General features: G+C 32.7%; 2 protein-coding genes and 1 non-coding gene across 4 annotated transcripts; 1 reads left to right on the top strand and 2 right to left on the bottom strand.

Annotated features, from left to right (window-relative positions):
* Positions 1-4,062: 4,062 nt before the first annotated feature.
* Positions 4,063-5,142, bottom strand: LOC125808645 (VQ motif-containing protein 4-like). The gene has a single exon (XM_049488320.1). The coding sequence runs from the start codon at positions 4,927-4,929 to the stop codon at positions 4,237-4,239; it is 693 nt and encodes a 230-aa protein (XP_049344277.1). The 5' UTR covers positions 4,930-5,142; the 3' UTR covers positions 4,063-4,236.
* A 7,624-nt stretch (positions 5,143-12,766) lies between these two features.
* On the bottom strand, positions 12,767-17,460 carry LOC125808768 (dynamin-related protein 5A). Of its 2 annotated transcripts, none has more exons than XM_049488434.1 (8): positions 17,083-17,460; positions 16,403-16,594; positions 16,110-16,316; positions 15,115-15,543; positions 14,688-14,915; positions 14,410-14,617; positions 13,380-14,061; positions 12,767-13,080 (listed from the first exon to the last, which is right to left on the bottom strand). In XM_049488434.1, exons 1-8 carry the CDS (start codon positions 17,437-17,439, stop codon positions 12,894-12,896), a joined length of 2,490 nt encoding a protein of 829 aa, XP_049344391.1. In that variant the 5' UTR covers positions 17,440-17,460; the 3' UTR covers positions 12,767-12,893. The 2 variants fall into 2 exon arrangements, with proteins under 2 accessions (XP_049344391.1, XP_049344398.1); XM_049488441.1 differs by having other exon boundaries at positions 14,422-14,617.
* A 1,269-nt stretch (positions 17,461-18,729) lies between these two features.
* Positions 18,730-18,802, top strand: TRNAE-CUC (transfer RNA glutamic acid (anticodon CUC)). Its single transcript has one exon. It is a non-coding gene; the product is annotated as a tRNA-Glu (tRNA).
* Positions 18,803-20,522: the final 1,720 nt, after the last annotated feature.

Genomic DNA, 20,522 nt, shown 5'->3' with positions numbered 1-20,522 from the left:
GCCTTCTTCTTCATTATCATATCAGAGGTGAAGTCTATTAGCTCCATCTACTTGTCAGGTTAACAAGTTTTTTTGTCTCAGGTGTGCATATACTCAAGTGGCCGCAGATTGGCAGACTTTTGTTTGGTTGCGCAAAACACAGAGACCTGTGAAAATATCTCTATGGATTTTTCGATAAAACAGTGGGGTAAATTTCTACCTTTCAGTGGGTTTTCATATTTTGTCCCTTTTCGTCATTTGAAATTACAGCGTCGTTAGAGTAGATTATCCATCAGAGATCTATCAAGAAGCGACAGCAAAGACAGCAGGTAACGTCCTGCTCATCTTTTATGAAAACAACTCTAAATGTGAGATTTCTCGCTTTCTCAGTGAATCTCTATTAGACCAGGAAACAGACCTCCTCCAGATAATCTCAGGTTCCGGACAGTTAATTAGATCTAAAGATGGATTGTGTCATTCTGTGAACATTTTCCATGTATGGTGCAGTATTTTAACATAATAAAAGAACGTTGGGAATTGATCGATTGTTTCTCTAGTGAAAAAAGTAGAGCCAATCGAGTCTGAATACTGCAGCTCTTATGTTATTTCTGCGGGTTGCGATTTAGTATTAGTGTCAATTAGTCTCCTTTTTCTTGTTGTATTGAGATGGTATTAAGTTTTATCTTATGAGAACAATTCCTTTGAAATTGGTGCTTTCATAGTTACATTTCTACTAAAATGAGGTAACTTGCATGTTTTCTATCTATCTAATCTTACAGCAGATTGAATAGAAACTCGCGAAAAAGCAGTGAACACTTTGTTGAGGAACGACACTTCTACTCTTGCTCTACTAACAGGGTCTCGATTGACTTTTCGATAGGTTTTGTATGTTTAGCATATCAGTTCACTCTGAAGAATTCATGATTTATACTTGTTTGAGCAAGGATCTATTTTTAATTTGTTTATTGTAATTTGCCTGATTTACTTACTGTCAAAGCCCACTTTCTCGAGATTGCAATCCCTATCGTCTAGAAGGAATGAATAAGAAAGCAAAGGAATCCTATGATATTATATTAACAAGAGACAATTTAAAAAAAAAAAAAACTAAAAAAAAAAAAAGGTGAAAAGAAATTGCAACATCTTGTGTGGCATACAAAAAATTGGACTTATAAAAGTCTTTTTCTAACTATTATCCTTTCATTTTTTTCTAGTTTTTCAATCATAATCAGCTCCACTTATTATTTCTCCATTTCCCCTCTCATACTGCTACAACTGGTAAGTTTATAAGTCAACAGACAGCAACTTATCAATGAAAAATATTAATTTTTATTTGTTTTAAAAGAAATGATTTAAGTTATGTACACACAGTGTAAAGAATTTTTTTTAACATTTTTAATTAAATTTTGATATGTGATACCTGATTAATTATCATTTTTATCACATCAAGAAGTAATATTTTTCAAGAGAGCTAATAATTGACATATTGTGTAAAAATATGTTCATATACCCCTTAGTATGGGTTTATTACACGTTTTCAGAAGTGCAAATTGATTACTATTACCCTAATTTATGCAACATACTTTTGTTTTTAAATATGGCAAGACAATTTATATCCATGCAACTGTTTACAACTTGTTTTAGGCATTTAAAAAAATTCTCTTTCTTAAATTTCATTATTAGAGAGTGGAGTACCTTCATATATTTGATAAGAAAGTATAACGCAGGATATAATTTGTTCTAAAATATAACACAAGATTAAAATAATTTATTTTCGATAATAAAAGAGCTAATATGACTCTTTTTTTTATCCTAGTATATTTTAAGATCTAGAAAGCTACTAGTCCTAGAAACACTATGATTTGAAGTGTGGGAAAAAGGATAAGGATCCCAAGAAAATGACTAGTGAAAAATTGAAAATCTTTTGGAACATTAAAAATGAAAAAAAAAAAAAAAAAAAATATCTAAGAAAGAGTGGGGGCCATTATGTTTATAACTGAGACTTTATGGCTTAATGTGAATCAAACATCCAATCATTTTAGGGAAAAAGGATTCTTTTAATATCTTTATGATTTGATTAGTCCATCTTAGGAATAACTCTGCGGACCTTACTCAAAACACTCCACAAATTGAGGGGTCTAATCTCATCCCATCAACAAAAACGATGTCCTTTTCTTTATTTCTTTTTGGTTTCCGACTTGGTGTTCTGTATTCGTATTGAGTTTGATTTCATGTTGATGAGAAGCCTCATATTAGGAGGTAAAACGCTTTCTAACAATAAAGATTTCGTATTCAAAGAGAATCAGGTTTGGTATCTCTGATTAAGAATAAAAAAATATGTATCACTCTACCACATTGGTTTTTGTTTCTTTTTAAAAGAAGCACAAGCAATTAGTAATTCAATTTCTTTGGCAAGTGAATACAACTAGCTCATTGACTTTGCTCATCTCTTTTACTTTTATTTTTGGTGTTCAAAACTCACTAGCTCGATTAATTCAAATGTTGTTATCACAAGTTTCTTCATTTCCAAACCTCGGAATCAAGTTACAAACTTAATGTTTTTTTTAATCTCTTTAATTATATCATGGGAGGGAGAAGGAAAAACTACGCTATTGATGGAATTCGAACTTTCTATCTCGTATGTGAAAGGAAAAGAATTCACTAAGTGAGCTAGTCTTCAACTCTAATATGACCTTTATTCGTTATAACATTGAAGTTATATAACTATCCTCCATCACATAACACTAAAGTCGTTAAACTTTATCCGTAATAACATAGAGACTTATCTATTAACGTGACTTTACTGTTAAACTAAATCGAATAAACTTTTATCACTTTAGTGTAATAAAAAGATAAATATATGATTTTATTATTATAGTGGATAAAGTTGAATTCATCACCCCCACCCCCTATTTTTTCTTCTTATATTCTTATTATCATGTCTTTAACCCTCTAACTCCCCAAAATCCTACATTCTTGAAGCATATTTATGGTGCATGATGACTTTGATTAGTGAATCCAAGTATCTTAATCCATTAAAATATTTATACTCAGAGAATCATTAACACTTTTTTCTTAGTGTGTATGTGCATATATGCTCATAAGATAATGCAGAATATGAATTTGATCCTACCATTACACACTTTTAATTATAATAATCACTTATTCCCACTGTTTATACATATATTGGCAAAAGAATACGAATTTGATCCCTCCACCATTACTAGCATATATTTAAGCTCTTGTTTTGTCGTAAATTCTGAAATTGAAACTTGAAAATTTGTGTTTTTATGATAAAAAAAACTAGCTATTATTCCAAATACAATAAGTAATTCTAAATACTATTATGCTATATTCTTAAAATGACGACACCCTTACTCTATTTTTTTTTTGGACAAAAATTGTAAAAGTCATAAAAGCACCACAAAAAATTGAATCTTTTTTCATGCAACACTAAAAATTGTGTAACAAAGATAAAAATAATCACTTGTAAAATAGCCTTATAAGCTCAAATGACAAAGTATTGTTTTGGTTTGATCTTTAGGATCGTTATTATGTCCCCTTGAATTTCAACACTAAGGGAATTACGATAATTTAATTTCTGAATTCGCCTTTTATGACTTAACTTTTCCATTTGCCTAAACCACGATGCACCAACGAATCTCATTGAGTTTACCACGATTCATGAGCTCGTGGTTAGCTTAAATGTGAGTCCATGACGATGAACGTGATGGTTGAAACTCAACTCTTATAATGTGGTGACTCTACCCATAGTATGTTAGGTTTTCTTGAGCTTTTTGGTGTTAATTAGGTGCCTCACTATTTAGTACACTTCTTTAGACTATAATTCTCGAAAACAATATTTCTACCTCTCGTGATTGTAAGGTCTGCATACACTCTATCCAACCCCAGTTGTGAAATTTAACTGGCTATGATGTTGTTGTCGTAGTCTTCACACTATAATTCAGAGATGAAATCGCGCAATTTGTTATAGATTTGCTCGTTGTTACTAAAGGAATCCTTGTAAGTAACGGATACGAAAGACGAAAAAAAGATGAAAAAATTGAAAATGAACGAAGAAAGATATGAAACAAAAGTTGTTTATTTCTGTTTTCTTCTTTTGTAATCTGTTTCAGAAACAATGGATGAAAAAGGGAGATCAAATTATACAATTGAAACAAAGATCTCTACCTTTTTTTCTCTTCAAATTAAGCTGAAATTCTCCTTCTCACAGCAGCACAAATCACAGAAAATTTCACTTCAAGAAGAAGACCCTGAAACTCTCGGAGAACTCACCGGAAACAGAGGCAAAAGCTGTGGTTGAGAATCTCTCGGTGTTCTTCTCGGTGAAGGATGCAAATAAAACTTCTTCTCAGCAATAGCTTTATCTTCTTCAGACAGATTCGTTAATGGCGAAGATTTATTAAATGGGTCTTCATTCAATGGCGTAACAGGGCTTAAAGCAAGTGAAGGGAAATCTAGAATACTCGGCGAGAGAATCTCCAGTTTGTTCCGAGGAGAAAAACTCGAATTCTGAGCATGAATTCCAGGAATCAAAGGGCTAATCATAAACCCATTTTTCAAACTGTTTCTCCTTTCGTAGAGCTTGAACCCTGGTTTCTTCGGTGCGTTTCGAATTGGGGGAATTGAACTTTTGGCTGAATTTGAATTTGAAGAGGAAGATGGATCTGAGCCAGATGCTTGTTTAGCAGTTTCAGATGATCCAGTTAGCATTTGAACAACTTGTTTGAAGGAAGAAGTATCAGCTTGAACAAAAGTTGTTGGGTATGGGTTAGTTGTTTCAGATCTAGAAATTGTTTTTGGGGTCAGTGGTGGGGTTGGATTTTGGATAACTGATCCATTGCTGTTGCTTGTAGGACTTGTTCCATTGCTTCTTGGTGAGTTAATGGAAGATGGGTTCTCTCTATCTTGAATTCTTGAAGTGATTTCCATTGTTACTATCTCAAATGAAAATCAACAACAAGAAGAAGATGAAAGAAGAGAAGAAAGCAAAGTTTGTTTGGAGTGAAAAACAAGGCTAATGGGGAAGAAAGAATAGAAGGATTACAAGTAATTTTGCTTTTGTTTATGGACTTTGTCCACTTTGTTTGTGCCTTCAAGTCTTTTCTTTTTCTCTTTTAAGACTAATTTTCTCTCCTCAACAACAAAAAAGACTCTTTCTCTTTCTCTCTTGTTATATTTGCTTTTATGGTGCGAGGTTTTTCGTGAAATGAATATAATTCTTCTTACTCTTAACTAAATATCGGAAACAAAGATTCTCTATCTTCACAAGATAGTGATAGGATTTGCGTATACCCTACTCTTTTCAGACCCCACTTAGTAAGAGTTCACTAGGTATGTTGTTGTTTTTTACTCTTAACTAAATATTTTGAGTGGTAATTTTCTTTTGGTAAAATGTTATTCCTTTTAGTGGATTAATCGAGGCCGTGAAAAGGTATCAGATATCAATGACGAGTTCAGACTATCATCTATAGATTCATGAAAATTTAATAACTTTTATTCAAATTTTATATATATAATAAGAAATCTATTAAATATTTCGACTACAAACATAGTTATAATTAAATATTAATTTGAAATCGCGATAGAAACTCAACAACAACAATATACTCAATGAAATCCCACTAACTGAAGTTTGAAGAGGATAAAATGTACACATACATTATCACTATCTTAAAAGGGTGGAGAGATCAATCACGTTAGAAACTCATATATATTAAATTTTGAATGCGTAACTCGTAAAAGAGAGTGAGGTAAGGGTAGGAGGGAAAAAGGGGGTGGTGGGGGTGAAAAGGGGATGGTTGATTGGGCAATAGAGAAAATGCAACCCACAATAGTCAATTTAGATAAGAAAAAGAAAAAAAGGTGTGTTGGGGTGTATTGGTGGAATTTAGGGCGTCAGCATCAAAAGTGGCCAAAGAGTTGGAATTTAATTTTCAAAGCATATTGAGCTGTACATTGACTTCAGAGCCCTGACCTCTGGCCCCTCTTTTCTACTGTTAACTACTCACTTGCACACTCACTTGTTATTCTGATTGAGAGTGAACATGTTAACTTGTCATCTCTATACATACATCTTTTTTTCTGGATCGTGTTGTTCGAATCAGCTAGTATGTATTTTGACTAAACAAAAATAATAAGAATTGTATAATTGTCGTGTGTTAAGAACGAAAAAAAAATTCACATGAGATGAGTGATTATTTTATTAGGCTTGGATAATTTTCCTTCTTCTGAACTAACTGATTTGAACGATTGATATGTTTGAATCAGCTAGTATGTATCTTGACTAAGCAAAATCAACAAGACTTTCACAATTGTGGTGTGTTGAAGAATTAAAAAGAATCCACATGACAATCCTTCTTTCTTCTGAACTAGCTTTTTGGGATACGTTACGCTCAAGACCTAATTTTAGCATGGTGTTGCATCTGGGAGATAGTAACAGAATCAACTTCCACGTATCTTAACTAAGCAAAAGCCCTTCACAATTGTGATTCATTCTATGTGATTTCTTGCTTGAAACCCACCCTTGAGTCTCAATCCGAACCATTCTGAGAAGTCTCAAGACACTAAATGGACCTATAGGAAAGTCTCAAGCCAAAGGACGAGATTCGAACATCAAAAAATAAAGGTATTGGGATGTTATGGTACTAACTACGTCTCATCAATATAAGTATCGAATAACTTTTGATGGTTCTATTGAATTCCAAATTCCAAAAGTGTCTATACATTTTCATAAAGAAAAATAAAAATAAAAAAGAGGAAAGTTGTGAGAAACACCGTCCGTGACTTCAGCCTTTTGAGCGCTTTCGTTGTTTTTCTTCCTTCAAATCATTGAGAATGCATCTATTTTCATTATATTGACCCTACCATTTTTTTTTAACTTTCTTTTCTCACTTGATTTTTTTTCTTTATTTTACATATGTAAAACTCGTATTAAACTCATTTACAAGAGCTTCACCAAACATAATTAGTTCTAAACTTGGATTAAATAAGGTAAATTGATATAGACTAATTAGGGTGTGTTTGGTATGATGAAAACATGTTTTTTTAAATATAAAAATAAGTGATTTTTCGACTTATTTTCAGGTGTTAGGTAAGTATGTAAAAAATACTATCCTAAAATTATTTGAATATAATCAAGGAAACATTATGGTTTGAGAGTGTGGGATGCATGGTGGAGGGGAGTTATGGGGGTGGTAGAGGTATGCTGGATGATTGGAATGAGTGTGATTAAATTCGAAATTGTGTGTTATAAGGTTCATTTTAATAGATGATATTTTCACCAAAAAAAAAATTTATTCTTAAAAACTTAAACATGAAACTTCTGTTAAGAATAAATGAATCACGACCATTTCATCGTAACGACTGTTGAATAGTAGCAAAAGATATATATTGGTCCCAAAGTCTCAACAATCAATGTTGCCAAACAAGTTCAGTCAACCACTTAAAGTATATGATATGTTAGAATATGAAGGGAAAAAATAAATTGCATTAAACACAAAGCAATTGCAATAATTGAGTGATTAATTTTTTCAATGGAAGTTTATTTATTGCTCAAACATCAAACCTATCTATTGTAAGGTCAAAGTGAGAGATTTTTTACTAGTACTCCATAGGCCATCAGTCTATTTTTATTTATCCAATATTGATTTGGTACGTCTCTAAGGAAACAATAAATATGATGATAATTTATTATATTATCCTTTGAATTTGACAAATTCATTATTTTGAAAAATGATTATATTTATAATTAAGGATAAATTAGGAATTAAGTGATAAATTATCTGTGATTTTTCAAATTGAACATCTATTTTTTAGTACCGTGGACAAGTAAAAATGGACGGAGAGAGTACTTAGTTAAAGTAATGGGAAAGCATTCACTAAGCACTTGAAAAAGGTGTATAATCAAATTCCCATTCAATTGGAATTGGAACTAATGATAATTAAGGGGCATAAAAGAAGTGGAGCATTAAATAAAATAAGCACTAATTATGTACTTATTTTCAAAAGCAAACACACCTTTCTTTGAATTAGTTCTCCATTCAATTATTCAATACTATAAAAAAAAATTAATTATTTTTTTGAATAAATTGAGTTTCAAAACCCCTAATGAAAGTGAAATATAAAACTTCTATAAATGTTAATTTACTAAAGTTAAAAACTAATCAACGTGCTTAGTCTAATTGTTTTAACTCTGATACTGACTAAGTTTGAAATTAATTAATTTAATACATAATCTTTGATAATATAATAATGTTTACTAGTTTGGCCGGCTTGACTTAAATTGTTAGACAATATTTTCACAGTAGGTATGCTGTAATTATTATTATTATAGTAATAATTATTATTATAATTATAATTATTCTGTGTGCTTTTTATGTTTGGATAGAATAGTGACAAGATTAAGTGAATCCTACTCTGATAATTGCTGGCCTAGCTAACCCTAGTAGGGTCCAAATTAATTTTCCATTGGTTTAATCTCTAAGTTACATATCTTATTAATTATGATTAGGAATTATTATAATTAATTAACATCTTAGTAGGTTGGATATTTAAGGACTAAGTCACATGTGAGGTTTTAGAGTATGTCCAACCCTAGGAAGCTGTCCAATAAGGAAATTGTACAACAATCCAAACACTAATATTCATCTACTTTTGATTTTTTTTTTTTAAATGGACACATTCCGCATCGACTGAATCACTTTTTTGGTATAGTTTTAAAATCGATGAATCATATGATCTAATACAAATTCATGTAGCATATATTTGTTGTTAGGACGAGTTCAAACTTAACTTTAAGGAAGAAGGGAAAAAAATTGTATCTTCCGTCTTCTTTATTTAAGCAGTGTTCTAACATAAAAATTATGAAATTTGGAGGGGAAAAAAGTAGTATTTGTTTCAAATTTAAAGTGGTATTTGGGAATAAGAGTTGTATTTGGATAGGAGTACAATTGAAATTATTTTTAAAATTTCTGTGAATGATTTGAAGTGAAAATTATGACAAATGGCTTTTTAAAGTTTTCTAAATTTCAAAAAATTCATAAATTTCAAAAAAAAAATTGCAATTTTATGTTCAAACAGTTTTCTGAAAAGTAGAAAAAGAAGTAAAAATTATCCATAACGAAACAAGCAATAAATATGTTGTTATTTAGTAGCTCGATCATAGAACAACTGACTGTCAATCGATTAGGACATATAGTTTGTTCCAGAATTGATAAGCCCAAGAATTTATTTTTGTATATAAAAATAAATAAATTGTAACATCAAATGTCATAGTAACTCTTTGAACTATTCAATTTCCTAGCAAGATTTGCAGTTACTTTCACAATAAATTGTTTGAGGATAATATAATTTAAATTGTTGGGAAAAACGACAAGAGATAGAAATAATATAAGGTGTGGAGTCATTGCTTGTTTGTTGAGAAAAAATAATATTGGATTTGAAATAGTTGAGAAGTAAATTGGAACATTTATGTCAAGTGATCGTGAAAATGATAGAAAATTAGTATTATTTGAATCGAGAATTTATTAAAAATAATTTGTCTAACTTTATAAGATAAGAACAATGATAGCTAATCAATATTCATTTCTGATTAATCAAGTTCCAAATAAATATATATAAAAACTTTCATGAAAGTTGTCAAATTTTGTAAGTGGGAACTCAAGTTTAGATCATTGCTATTGAAGAAAATCTAAAGGGAATCCATGTGGCTTGTCTTGTTTGGATACAGCACTGTCACATTTGCAGAAACTAAATTACAAAATTGAGTTGATTTTCTTGGTTGGTTTCACAGCTGCGTAATGAGTAAACAAGAAGCACTTTATAGTACTTTTATGTTATTTTCTTGAAGAATTATTTTGAAGGGGCAACTAATGTGACAACCCTGACGGTGGGCGGATCAAGCAGGATTGAAAGTTTCACATTGACATAAGAAAGAAAAATAAAGAGCATTTTATAAGATATAACTGAAGTTCACATAGTACATATGCTTTTGGAGATTGATGTGGTATAGGCCAAAAGATAATTCATATTTGTCTAATATCTAGTATCTACGTTCTAAGTGAACATTACGTGCACCATGGATTTGGGTCATGATAAATATGATATCAGAGACAGTTCTCCCTCAATATGATTGTGGGGCAAACCTTAGTGATGACATTGAGTCCTTAAATAGAGTGTAGTGACACTCTTTAAAAAGAGTAATCAAGTAGGACTGACAGACTTCTAGACCGACAAATTTTTGAAAATGAGGTGTCCATAGAATTTTACATAAATTCGACATTCAAATTAAAAAGGAAAGGACATGGGTGAAGTTCATATAGTATGATGCTTTTGGGGTATGATTTGGCGTAATCCGAAAAATAAATCTATATAAACCTAAATTCAAAGTAGATAATACATGACATAAGACGAGTTTTTGTCTACTCCACTCTTATATAGTCATGATGCCCTTAATGTTTGGTTTTGAAGAAGTCCTTAGTTGGTTTAAGCCACTTAATCAAACTTAATTAGTTCTCCATTATTATATTAAAAACAATTAGTGATACTTTTCTTTTTAAATTATTTTGTGAGCTTCCCTGGACGTGAATAAAGGGAGAAAGAAAATGTAAGAGAAGAGAATCTTTTGTGACTTTTGAGATTGAAATTATGAATTTTAATTGTATAAAGTGGTGTTTTAAGGTACATAATTTGTTTATTTTTTAAAACAAAGTCGTACTAATTGCCTTGGATCCCTATTCACTTCAAAATCAAACAAGTACATTAAAAAAATTAAAATGATTATTTTCCTAATACGTGTGCTTTGACTACCCTTACTCGTTTGGATATTTAATTTTATCTATCATTTTTAATTAAGGTTCAACAAAGGGATAATAATAATAATAATAATAATAATAATAAGTGATTGTGTCTCTTTTCTCTCTTGGAGCAACGATAAAGTTGTCTTTGTGTTACCTATAGGTCATATGTTCGAGTTGTTGAAGCAGTAACTAACGACTTGCATTAGAGTATGTCTACATGTCATCCCTTGAATGTGATTTTCTCCGGGATCTAAACCAAATATTTTATGTATCAAATTATGTTTTTTTTTTAATATTTATAAAATTGTTCAATTTTTCTATAGAAGAAACTTATTTTGTTATTATTCAAAGTCATTGAAATAGTAAATACATCATTATTCAAACTAGCTGGCGAAGTGACTTTTGAGAGAGTCCATCGCCGAATTTGTCGTCAAATAAGAATATTTCCATCTTATTAATTAAAAGTACCTAATAACGATAGGACGGCTCAATAATATTAATGTTAAAATATTGAATTATTTGTTAACTTTTCCTTTTGAGCACACAAGACTTTGACTTAACGATGAATAAATTGAAAGAAAATCACAAAAAAATAGAATCATTCACATCCTAACAATAAAAAGAACTATTTCATCTATCTAAAGTTTGAATAAATAAATGTTTGATGCATAAAATTACTCGATAATATCTTCATTTTAAGATATGGAGGATGTGCTTGTTCATTATTCACTTGCATTGTATATGAATGTTTGGATTGAAACTATATAATATATATTTAAAATCTTAAATTCGCTTTTGATTTAAATCATAGCAAAAAGAATGAGTTAGAACACATAAAAGGAACAAGTGAAAGGCCATATTTGAATATGTAATCTATGAGTAGATTTTTGTTTTAATATTTTCCACCCAATATTTTGTATCTGTATTGGAGTCCGATCAATTCGAATTCACGTCGGGTAAGGCCCCACTCGGGATAGTGTTGCTAATCCAAAACCTCTAATTAAGGAAGAAACAGTTGAGTTTAAGCAAATTTATACAAATATTTAAATCTAGAGTCTTCAGTTTAAGGGGTAATACTATTAGATGGGATAAAAGGGACCACTTCAAAAGTACATTTTTTATAATTTCTTTTTTCTTACGAGGTTCATGAATAGTAGACAAAATCTAGCTGTCACAATTTTGTTTATGTTTTCTGGTCAATTTCCTAAATAATATCTTATAGTATAGTAAGTAAGAATTTACTGTAATTTTTAGGAAGTTTCGTACTTTGAATTGTACTTGATTTTTCTTAAAATAAAATTATTCAATACCCTATTTTTTAGGTGTATTTTGCTACTGCAATAGTGGGGAACTGGAAAACAAATTCAGATTTTTCAAAGTAAACTTCATGGAAACACCAATGATATTTTGAAGGAGACAAGCTTTTGATAAGGTCAATATTATTAATTATTGTTATGATGACGTTTTCTAGAAAGGATATTATAATCCTCATTTCAAATCATGGAGAAATCAACATATTTGTCAAAGTTGGTGCAGTGATATTACTATTACACAGAATACACTTGTCCCTCGTGATTGGGTAAATATTCGTAAAAGGAATTTATAATGTCTTGAGCTAATAGTAAAAGATTGAACGCACAAATTCTTTCAAATGGTATCAGAACCAAACATATTGTATCATAAAGACAAATAGAGAGTGAAATGTGTAACTTTGATAGTGGTTGAGAACTGTTCAAAACTCAGCATAGACAAAAAACACTAGGTGATTCTTCTCATTTGTCTTAATTTTGGTGGACAAAGTTATCAGATATCCCGTGGAATTAGTCCAGGTCCAGCACGATCATCAAAAAGAAAAGTGCAAATAGGATATTGAAGAAATGACTGCAGCTTACTTAAATCATCGAAGGACTTTAATTCATGAGTTTAACAGAACTTTATAGCTAAGGTACACACAGGGAGGGGGGGGGAGAAGAGAATAAAATGCTGACATGATATGAAGATGAAAATATTGCTGAGTCACTTACTGATGAGTATTTGTTGGATTCACCAGATGTGAAGCCAAATAAGCTTGTCAAATAAGTGAAAATTGGTTGTCTGTCAAAGTGCTCTAGCCACACTTTTGAACTCATTCAAGCAAGAATGCAGGATTTTCTGTCGCTTCTGAAGTGATTGACGTTCGTTTTCTAGAGAATCTATAGCTCCAGGTGCAACAAACATGTCCATGAATTTTTCATCATTCACAGCAAACAAATTCAGCCCAAGTGCTACAAAAAGACGTTCTCGACTGTTGACAAATAGGAAATAATGTCAGTTTTGTAGTTACTGGACAACCTTAATTAAGTATAGAAATTAAAATGTACAACAAGGAGGTGTTGTATGAGGACAGTCTTGTAATAAACTAACTATAAGTTGTATCTTAATCACTACTGGGTTAAAATTTTGTGTCTGGCTAGAGATTGAGAAATTATCTAGGGAGTTAGATGCTAATTCAGTGTTAATATGCATACACAGTTGATACATATACACATAATATAGGAATTCTTACAATAAACTAATAGGGTCAGAGAAAGATTGGTAGCGTACCATGGAGTTAAGAATCCAGAATTCAATGTTGATGCCACGCTGCGTTCTACCAAAATTTCACGTATTCGAGCAAAATGCTGGGCAGCTGATGAGCATATCTCTGCATAAGTAGAGACCGGTCTTGATATGTTGTCCCCATTTCCAAACAAAAGGCTCTCGCCATTTTGGCCATGGTTTCTAGCATTGCCTGTAATTCTAGGTTGGCGTTTTCTTGCTCCAACTTCGACACAGTTTCCAAGTTCTCTTTTGATACCATAATTTCCATCGGAAGGTTGGTCAGGAGATGGGGTCTCGGGCACAGTCATTTGGCATTCTCGTAGGGCATCCCTGCTTTCTGTAACTTTTCCAGGTGTGGTTTCCTGAGCACTTTTTTCAGGGGGTATGTTTTCTTGGTCTTTCATTGCTTCTTTGCGCAATGCAGCACCCCCATCAGATAACTCGAGACATAATGGACTAGCTGTGGCTTGATTTAATTGGCACATTGAGTTTGTACCAGAGCTAAAACTCCCAATAAAGTTGTTCTCGTAGCAGACATGAGAATATGGACTTGTAACTGAATCAAGATGATGTCGGAGTAGTTGCTTGCACTCTTTGGATAGATCTTTCATAAAATGGTTGTAGGATTGCCTTAGAGCAGCATGAAAACCAATGTATCCTTCCATATCCACTGGTCTATGTCCATCTGCATAGAGAAAATGATATTCAAACCATCAAAAACGACCGTAATTTGTGGAACTGCATGAGATATTCCAACTTTAGAACGCTATATAGAGAACTCCATCAACTGTTTCTGCTTCAATAAACAGCATAACTCTTTTTTCAAAACTATGAGTTAAGATTTATCACTGCATCACACAATCTTAAAAAAAGGATGACAGAAACAAGAAAACAAAAACCTATTGATATCTTTAATACTAAATACAGGCATCCTAAAGGTCAGCTTATCCATTTCGTGAAAGAAAATTTCAGCTCATATAGTAAATAGTTTAATGAAGCAGCATGTATCTCAGACTCGAGACAAAAATACAACTTGAATTCTTACTGTTGGAGTCATTTCCATGATTTTTCTCAATGGAAATATCGAAGAGGTTTCCCAAAACAAAAGCCAAACGATCACAAGCTGTGTCAAGAAGAGGAGCAAGCCAAGATCGAGCTGCAGCTCGTGCAATCTCTGCAGCTGCCTCAGTAATTCCCCTACCACCACCACGGCCAGTATGAGCAAGCAAAATGTTAGCCACCTGTCACCAACTCTGTTAAATTGAATTCCCAATTTCTAACACAATTTTTTTTTTCTTTTAAAGAAAATACCTTCTCCCTGGACACAGGTGGGCATTTGATTGAATAGGTTACACATCGAAATTCATGCATCACCCTCTCAAAGGCAGCACCACCATAAAGTCGAAGGGTCGCATTTGGAGGTTTAATTTCACCTGTAACACTAGGCCAACTCCCAATACCACTCTCTAACCGTTCTTCCTCTGTTGTTTTCCCCCATTGCTCAGGGGCTGGATCTGCAGCACCATCAATAAGTGCCTCCTTCATCAAATAACAAGAAAACCAATTCACAAATAATTTCATCACTAAAAGATACATTAAACTTGGTACAGCAAAACATAGTGGCAAATTCATAACCATTGCAGATATGCTGAAAGCCTGGAAGTAACACTTCAAACAGATCACACAAAATGCTAATTAGGAGTACATATATTATGTATATTTTAGAAGCAGTACTGACCACATGATTGCATAATGTGGCAGCGTGCAACATGGCAGATTTTCGAAGATGGGCAACATCAGATGTTGCATTTATCTTGCATTCCATTTTAGCTAAATCAGCAGTGACTTCACCACATCGCTGTTCCAGCAGAGCAAGTGTTGCTGGTGCAGCTTCTTTGTATCTTCTCTGGAGCTCAGCCTCCAAAAAATCTCTCAGACAACCAAACCCAACATAGGACCTATATTTCTCTTCATCAAACCCACCTTTAACACTATCACGCAAATAGTGTAACATCTCTGCATCCACTTGAGATATTTGACGGCGAAACTCATCATTGGAAATTGTGCCTCGATCCTTAGGTAGGGCGACAAAAAAGGGACGAGTATTCTCCCCAAGATAACCACTTGCACTCAAATACCGATCTACTTCCCAGCGTTCAGTGAATTCCTGAACATGGATTATATCACAATTAGATCTAGTACAGTGAGAGGAAAAGCCAATCCAAAACAATTCATTGAATAGGAAGAGAAGAAGGCAAATATGTTGTTTTTTAAAAGAAAAAAAAGGTAGCCCGGTGCACCAAGAAGCTATTTCCTCAGCTTATCTTACACTTCTGCAAGAAGCTATTTCCATTTTCCTTGGCTTGAACATGTGACACATGACCACAGAAGCAACTTTTACCATAGCACGAAGGCTCCAAAAGAAGACAAATATGTATCAAGTGAAATTTATCATCTAAGAAATACTATTGATGATCAGTCACTGTACAGGCAACTTCCCCAATAATCTAGGAGATAACTTTCTCCCAGCTTCGTTTTCTTTCCGATTAAAAAGAGAAAAGATTTTGCATTTGCATTTTAGAAATCTCTGCTCTCATCACATAATGTAGTTATTTATCTATTAAAGTTAACAGACACAAAAACATTAGAGCATATGCAAAAACTTCTTATCATCAATACTGAAAACAACATTTGACATGTGCAAGCGTGAGCCAAGAAACTTGGTGTTCATACCTTGAGCCGGTTATCAAATTTGGAGACAACAATGACTGTCCTCCTAAAGCTGGGATCAATCTCTCGAATAGTGTCCAGCCACAAAGATGAGCACCATTCCACACTGCTCTGCTGAAGGAACAGAATAATTCGATGAGGCGGACTGGCTAGTGACTTCACCATGGATAAAATCTCATCAGGTGTTCTCTCTGGTTCACCCTTCTTCGCCTGCCAGATGAAATATAATCAGTCCCTCCAAAAACATGTGTGTTAGTCGAGTAGCTGTATGTTCAAAGCCAGATGGAGTAACTTACCTTTAGTACAAATCCAGGTGTATCAATGATGGTAAGATTAGGGCAATGAGCATATTCTGCTCTCATGACAATAGGCTTTGAAGAGACTGCCGCTCTAGTCCTTTTCAAAAGTGACTCAGTCCGAGACTTTATGGTATCTGCAATCGCAGAGGCCAAGACTACTGGACTTCCATATTCTTCTGAATCCTCTTCCTGCATCAAAAATCATATTCCAGAATATCAGCATTTCCTCTTCTATAAATTCAGCACACAACAATTAACTCTCTCTAGATAATCTCCAACATCACACTGATACTCAATTTCTAAATCCAAGGTCTAATCTCTATACCATTTATCATAAAGCTCGAACAAAGGGGGTGTTATAGTAGGTTGACAACCAACATAAAAACAGACTTTCTTATGATAATTTTCTAAACAAAAGTAGGATTCGTATAACCAATCCCGACTAGTGTGGAATTGAGGCATAGTTAATTGCGGTCAGCTATGTGAATTCTCTATGTCCGTTTTGCTCTAATGACAATACATGGCACACTTATCATTTTGTCTGCTTATTTAAGTTTTCCAGGTTTGCTTTGCTAGCTTCCACATAACACTTCAAATTATTTCAGTGGTAACATATTTTGCATTCAACTTGTATAAACAAAGATTAAGGAGAAAGAGTGTGTGTGTGTACAGCAGACCTGAAAGCGGCAACGAGGCTCTAAAGCGGATTGGTCATGGACCATTTGCAAGATGAGAGGGCGTCGGGTACCCATTTCAACTTCTCGGACATTGAATCGGAATCCCAGTAGGGCTTCGAGGAGGGAGCTTTTCCCATCGGACTGTCCACCAATAGCAACTATTTCAGGAATCGGAAGTTTCTCACCGAAAGCTACAGCGGCTGCTTGAAGCCGATTGTAGGCCTCAAATCGGTCCTTGAATTCTGAACCCGATCTGCTTGGATCCGCGGCATGCTGCTTGTGGTGATGTTTTTTGGAAATGGAAGTACTAGTTGGAGTTTTGGTTGGTGTATTGAGGAAGCTATTGGTGGTAGCCATTGTTGATGGAGATTGGAGCGTAACAATGGAGGAAAATAAGAGACTACAAACCTAAAGGGGGATTTTTCATCAATTTTGAATTCGAATTTTGGGGGGTAGGGGGTGGGGGAGCCGTTGGGTTTATTGGGCTTAACTTTTGATTTTAGACCAATAAGAAGGCCCAATGAAAATGAATTCACTTCTAATATTTGAGGCCCAACTCAAATATCATGATGATTGAAGCCCATTTCTCCCTATTGTTTCTTGGGCTTTTCTTTCCGATAAGAAATAGAGTCGTTCAAAACTAAACCATAACTAATAGAGCAAACAACACAAATCTCACTAGTTCATGGCTTATGTGTCTTTACTTTAGTTTTTGAAATTACCTTCCATACCATATTTACTTCACCATATACATGTTTCTTGAATACATGCGAATCAAATTAGGTGTAATTTATTCTGAATACATTGTATCCAAGCATGATTCACAGATATCTGTGATACACTGACTCTCTCACTCACCTCTCTCACCTCACGATGTATTTTCAGAATGTATCTGGTATCCCATATATATAAATATAATGTGATTTGCATGTATCTGGGATACACCGGCTTCTCGCTCGCCTCTCTCCATATGTATTTGTATTTCAGAATGTATCTGGTATCAAAGATATATGTATTTAGTATCTTTGATACAAGTATCTGACTTGAAATTTGAAGGGATGTTGTATCTGATTTGAAATTTGGTATGACATTATTAATTGGTAAGACTGTGTTATTATTTCAAATTATATAGTGCATTAGTATTTATGTAATTATATAGTTTTTCCTTACTAGTTACCCATCCGCAAAATAAGCTTATTGATTTATTGGAAGTAGGTTATCAGAATAATGATTGAGGAATAGTTTGAGATTTTGTAGTTAATGGTTAATGATGTGGGTATATGGTTAACTTATGTTCCTTATTGATTTCACTGTTATTCCATCGAGAACTATATATTAAATTTACATACATTTATACACTTTTATATATAAAATACTTTAGAAGTACCTGCATATCTTTTTCTTTGGTTCAAATATGTACCAAATAAACTTTAAAATAGTATTATATATATAGCTAAACCTATATCAAATCGATCAATATCTTAATGGTTAGATAGTAGATTAGTATATGTGAAAATTGATAACATATTCACCAAATTGTTAAATGCAATTATCTTTTCCGGCCTATAAACATGCACCTCTTGCAAGGAATTAATCCACCATTTCATATATTAAACTATAAATAAAATGTTTACTATTTAGAACAAATCCGTTGTAGTCTAGTTGGTTAGGATACTCGGCTCTCACCCGAGAGACCCGGGTTCAAGTCCCGGCAACGGAAAAAATCTTTTTTTTTTCTTTTGGAGAAAAAATTTCCTACCAAATGAAGGTCACAAGTATGCATACGCTTTGATAATTTGGAAAGTTTCCCTTCTCCTTTTTAGAATTTTCTTTATACTTGATACAGAGATTCACCCATAATGATAGAGATCCGTAAAATTTACGTATATCATATCGTCCTGGATTTACATACATCGAGTATATTATTGTGGTTGTTGTTATTGTATGTGTTTTACTTTGACTGAACCTAACGAGATTTGATAAACCAGCTGGATTTGAATCATACATTGAGACTAGAAAAAAACTATTTAGTCCACTAGATAACAAATAATTAGTCAACACGCAAACCAGACTACCAGCTAATATTAATAGGTTTTAACTCTTCTAAAATGATTTATTTTTTTTTAGAGAAAAGAACAATGGAACAGAATAAAAAAATTTAAAAATTGAAATAAAAATAGGCTAGAAAGTCAGTTAAAGAAAAAGTTTACAGTACAGCTTGTCTCTACACCAATTCAATAGTAATGGCACATGCTCCATCCAACACAAATAAGGATGTTTCTGTGATTCGTTCACAACTTTTTTGCGATGAAAATTTTTGTAATGTCAGTAATATAAGTTGTTTTTGTAATGTCAGTAATATAAGTACAACTAATACTAATCATCCTTCTAGTTCTAAGTTTAGAATGAGAATTCTAACTTCCATATACATTTTCTCTGAAGTTAATATAAGTTAATCTATTTTACCAAAAAAAAAAAAGGTTTATGATACTCTTATTGCCCCGTATTGACAAAAAAGACTTCTTAGTATAATTTTTGTAAAAATGTATTTAGTGTACAGAATATTATTTAATTTTCTTGAGTGATTAATGTAGTACAATATTTTACTAATTGAAATGGGGTGGCTGAGGGCATGTGAATAAAATTGAGCTAAGAGAAGTCAACCATGTGATATATACTCCCTTTTTCAGCAGTGATTACGGTCTTAATTTACAACAATAGTATACTCATTTGCCCGTACTATCGTATTGTTAGTTTAAATACTTATTATGTTTGGTTTAATGTTAGCATAAATTTTATCATATCGTATCGTTTAAATCCATGAAGTCACATTTTATGTATTGTTATCTTGTTATTTTCCTCTCATTTTATAATAGTTTACCTCGTACTCTACTTTTCTTGTATGTTTATCATTCAAATTGTTGATGTGCGACATTATGTAATTAACAACAGAAATAATTTATTCAAACATTGTATTCATTAAAGGGAAACTTACATAAATCTCACTACTTTAGGACTTAATTACTTAGATACACACTAGTTTGCGATATTACGTATCTTACCAAATTTTAGTGCGTTTTCAAAAACATGTATCTTGGAATACATGGGGTCAAAATTATGTGTAATTTATTGTAGATACTTTGTATCCAAGTGGATTCGCATGTATATGAGATACATAACAAATCTCGCACACCTCCCTCGCCTCTCTATCATCTTGCTCACTACTATCCTATGTATCTGGTATTTGCGAATCACACCAAATACATACATATACATGTATCTAATGTGTATGTAGTGTAATTCGCATGTATCTAATATCTAGGATACATAACGAATCTTGTTCGCTTCTTTTCCTATTTTAGTATTTCTGATAGCAAAAATACGTGTATCTAAGTATATCCTCCTCAATATATAGTAGATAACTCTTAATTAGTGGTAAG

The sequence above is a fragment of the Solanum verrucosum genome, unplaced genomic scaffold, assembly GCF_900185275.1.
Source record: "Solanum verrucosum unplaced genomic scaffold, falcon-dt-bn FXZP01000277.1, whole genome shotgun sequence".
Taxonomy (NCBI): domain Eukaryota; kingdom Viridiplantae; phylum Streptophyta; class Magnoliopsida; order Solanales; family Solanaceae; genus Solanum; species Solanum verrucosum.
This window is presented reverse-complemented; position numbering and strand designations above follow the sequence as displayed.

Excerpts from the sequence above, each read along its gene's own strand:
- LOC125808645 (XM_049488320.1), bottom strand. The coding sequence starts at position 4,929 with ATGGAAATCACTTCAAGAATTCAAGATAGAGAGAACCCATCTTCCATT.
- LOC125808768 (XM_049488434.1), bottom strand. The coding sequence starts at position 17,439 with ATGGCTACCACCAATAGCTTCCTCAATACACCAACCAAAACTCCAACT. Across the intron at positions 16,595-17,082 it reads AGCCTCGTTGCCGCTTTCAG|GAAGAGGATTCAGAAGAATA; the intron begins GTCTGCTGTACA and ends TTTTTGATGCAG. Across the intron at positions 14,618-14,687 it reads CACCTGTGTCCAGGGAGAAG|GTGGCTAACATTTTGCTTGC; the intron begins GTATTTTCTTTA and ends AGTTGGTGACAG.